This window comes from Nanorana parkeri, unplaced genomic scaffold (assembly GCF_000935625.1).
Source record: "Nanorana parkeri isolate BGI_ZX_2015 unplaced genomic scaffold, ASM93562v1 scaffold467, whole genome shotgun sequence".
In the NCBI taxonomy this organism is placed as follows: domain Eukaryota; kingdom Metazoa; phylum Chordata; class Amphibia; order Anura; family Dicroglossidae; genus Nanorana; species Nanorana parkeri.
In genome coordinates this window covers 63,867-67,800 of record NW_017306735.1, presented here as the reverse complement: position 1 = coordinate 67,800, position 3,934 = coordinate 63,867, and the positions used below count along the sequence as shown (strand labels likewise).

Below are 3,934 nucleotides of genomic sequence, written 5' to 3'. Positions count from 1 at the left end.
CCCCCCCATTTATATTCACTTTTAAAGAGACTGTTTCACAATATGTCGAATTGTTTTCCGAGTCCACAAGCTTTTCACTTCTTGTAGATGTCTGTTTCATGTCCCGTAAAGTGTGTTTAAACATTTCTGCAAGTGAGGCCTCTAAATGTGTCCTGAACACTTTACTAATCAGAACATAAAAGATGGGGTTGATACAGCTGTTAACAAAGGCCAGACTGGTTGAAATAGGCATGCCAATTCTTAGCCATTCGCCATATTCATTACTGTGATGGATTTTTAACTCCAGCAAACTAAATATGTGATAAGGAGTCCAGCAGATGAAAAATGCCACCACAACAGCCAGAACTACCCAGAAAAATTTGCTGTTGGCTTTTTTGTTTAGCTTCTTCAATTTGATGGTCAAGGTTGTGTAGCATATAATCATCGTTAGCAAAGGAAAAAGATACCCAATAAAGAACCTTATTAAGGTAAGGGATGTGTGAATCTTCATTATAATGGAATGATCACTTTCATGGAAATTATTGAAGCAAATGGTGGTCAGTTGGCTATCTTTTGCAATATCTCTAAAATACAGAGCTGGGCTTGCAATAATGGTGGCAGCTATCCATACCATCCCACTGACTATTCCAGCTTTGACCAGTGTTCGATGCTTCTGAGAAAAGTTTGGACAAACCAAAAAGATATACCTGTCAAAGCAGATTACAGTGAGAAAAAACACACTGGCAAACATGTTTAGAATTGCAATAAATGAATTGACTTTGCAAAGTATCTTCCCAAAAGGCCAGTGGAAGTCTGTAGCCACATACGTGATGTGTAGAGGCAAAAACAACACAAAGATTAAGTCTGCAATGGCCAGATTTAGGAACCACAGCGTGCTGACAGTTTTTTCCCATTTGAAACCAGTGAACCAGATAACCATGGAGTTTCCTGGTACCCCAAGTAGGAATGCCAGTGAGTAGATCACAATAGATGCAATATGGAGTGCTTGCGGCTCTGTTGCACCATGCGGTGCCTCATCCAAGTCGTAGTACTCATAGGTATAGTTTAGGAAGTCCAAATCTTGAAGGGAAGTCTCATTAAATGACAAGTTCATCCTTTACTTGAGCTTGGAAGCTAGAGAGAAATCAATGGAAAGTTTAAAATTCAATTTTAAAAAATCTATTAGCTTTACATTAACATACAGTTCTATGCATTGTAGGGCATTGTACAGTTATATTGTCTCTCCTATTAAGAACCAATATTCACTAGTATATAACTGGTCTTTATTAGACTGAGAGCCCATTCACATCTATTTGTTGTGGCAATGTGCATGTTACTTTGTTTTCCTGAAGAAGAAACCGGGGATGGTTCCAAACCTTTGCTGTACATTGTAAGACTACCTTGACTATGTCAATAAAGAAGAATTTACAAAATAAATTTTGGAGTGCCAGTGATTACTACGATTTTCGTGGATTGATTGGCAGCACCATCCGCTTTCACTGTTGCACCCACCCACAAGTGTGTAAGGGCTCCTTGCGCTCAGGAGAGCGATGGGACCCGTGCTGCAGAGATAAATGGCAAAGCACTATGTATGTGGTGCCATTCATTTTCAAAGGCAAATAAATGCAGTAAAGGAACACACCTTTGGTGCAGCTTACCACAAAGTATGGTAACTCACTACCATGCACTGTGGTGCGCAGCTTTGGAAAAAAAATGGTGCATGTCTAATTTTTGGTCCATTGTGGTGTGTTGGCAGCCCATTGAAACATATTGACTGCCCTAAAGAAAAACCGTGGAAAGGATTTTAACAATTGCTGTGAGGCTACCCCCACACTGGAAGGGTTATGTGCTCCTTTTTGTCTAGGTGCGAAAATAAAAAAGTTATGTTCACCTGATCCTTGGAGATGGCTGGCTGTTAGACTGGTTTCTCCAGCCACTCTCTCCCTCCACTCCAGTTGTCTGCAAGGCTCAGGTGAGTATAACTTTGCTAGTTTTGCACCTAGAGGAAAACAAGCACTTAACCCTTCCTGTGTGTAGAGGTAGCCCCACTGCAGGAGTTAAGAGAATTTTTTCTTTAATGCAACAAAATCTCTTCTTTAACACAATGCACTTTAATGCATGACATAATGTGCCTGAACGCCGCACCCCAACATACCTGATGTTTTGAGTCCTTACTGAAATTGCATACAGTAAAATAGAAGCCAATTCCTATACCTGGTGGAAAATTACATTATATTACATATTTTGTATTTTTCTGCCACACACAAACTTTGTCTATGGCGGGAATATAATGACATCAGAAGTGGTCATGGGGTGCTATGATTGGCTGATCCATCATGCACTGATGTATTTATGTTGTCTGTTCTGCACTTGTTGTATCACATAATTTTTTCTTATGAAGGGGATGCTGTGTCCTGCGTCAATAAAAGATCGGTTCTTCAGTAAAAAAAAAAAAGGCTATAATGTGATTACATGCACATGCATCAATAAAAGACATATTCTCCAGTCCTGCATCTACATATTATGTGACAGCGCCATCAGGTTGTCACCACTGCAGCCACTATGTCTAAGGAACTAGACGATTGAGAATGTGATGGGTTTATGGACTTTCATTGGAAAAAAGCATGATCCATGCCAAAAGATACCGGCCTGGCAATCCAGGCAAATGGATTAGTATCACCATTGATAAAGGGCTTCCATTTATTTATATAATACTAACTATGCTGGCAGCAGCCCATATGCTTTATACTAATTTTAAATTTTTGCAAGACCTCTCAAACCACTAGCATGATGTGTCTATGATAAAGCCTATCTGGTGGAGCGCGTGAGAGGCTATTGGATCTGTGTGGGATGATTTTTTTTAATGAACTGTCATATGTGCGGCACTAAGTTGGAATTGCACTGGCATGGTGCTACTATACTGTAACTATTAATATCTTATTTAAATAATAATCATTACTAAAATATAACCATGGTTTATGTTTAATGAATTATGTAGTATACCAATCAGAGCATGGTACATGGAAAATACATTATTCCATGGTTCAGTTATTACATCAATTCTGTATTAGATTCAGTCATTATGGAGCTGAAAACCTCACAATACATAAAGTTTCATCTTTAATAGGGGTTTTCCAAGAAGAGAAAGACCAGTGTGGTACAAGTGAAGACAAACTCTCCCTAAAAGTAGAACTTTGGGCAAACAGCAAAAATAAATATGTTTTCCATAATTCCAAGCATTGTCCACTAATTACCATTTGATTCTGTGAGCAAAATAATTTACCTTCCTTTTCCTTTAATAGGCCTATCAAAATAGTGCACGTTCCAAAACAGGCGAGGTTAAGGATATTAGAAATAATGTTGAAGAACTGTTGAAGAGGGTATGATGCAAAGGGGAGGTATGTAGAGGGTATGGCGGGTGGGTGTGCAGGAGAGAATGAGCAGAAAGTATGACAGGAGAGAGTATGTGCAGGAGAGGTGCTCAGTGGTATTCATGTGGGCAGTATGTGCAGGAGATGATTGCAGTGATATTACTGTGGGCATTATGTGCAGGAGAGGAGTGCAGTCAGGCCCGGATTTCCCACAAGGCCACCGAGGCCCGGCCTCGGGGCGGCAGAGCACACGGTGACCTTGTGGGGAAGTTGCGGTGTAAGGTGTCCCGGCGGCGGACCGTAGTGTGCAGCCGCCGTCCAATCACGACGGTCAAATAATTATAAAAATAAACAATAAAAAGATTAAAAAGTCTAAAAAAGTAAATTATAAAAAAGTAAAAAGATAAATACAAATCTAAAAAAAATTACATTTATTAAAAAATGTAATAAAAAAAATGTAATAAAAAAAATAAGAAGAAATAATTGAATAAAAAAATAAAAAGTGATACAAATAAAGAAATAGTAAAAAAATTGAAACTAGCCCCGCCCCAAGGCCAGGTTCCACAATACGCCCCCCCTCCACC

General features: G+C 39.2%; 1 protein-coding gene across 1 annotated transcript in view; it reads right to left on the bottom strand.

Moving 5' to 3' along the window:
• The window catches only part of GPR1 (G protein-coupled receptor 1), a 4,807-nt gene extending 3,697 nt beyond the window's left edge, over positions 1-1,110 (bottom strand). Inside the window, exon 1 of the mRNA XM_018560586.1 lies at positions 20-1,110. Within this exon, the coding sequence (XP_018416088.1) occupies positions 20-1,093 (1,074 nt within the window). The 5' untranslated portion in view covers positions 1,094-1,110. The remainder of the gene's footprint in view (positions 1-19) is intronic.
• Positions 1,111-3,934: the final 2,824 nt, after the last annotated feature.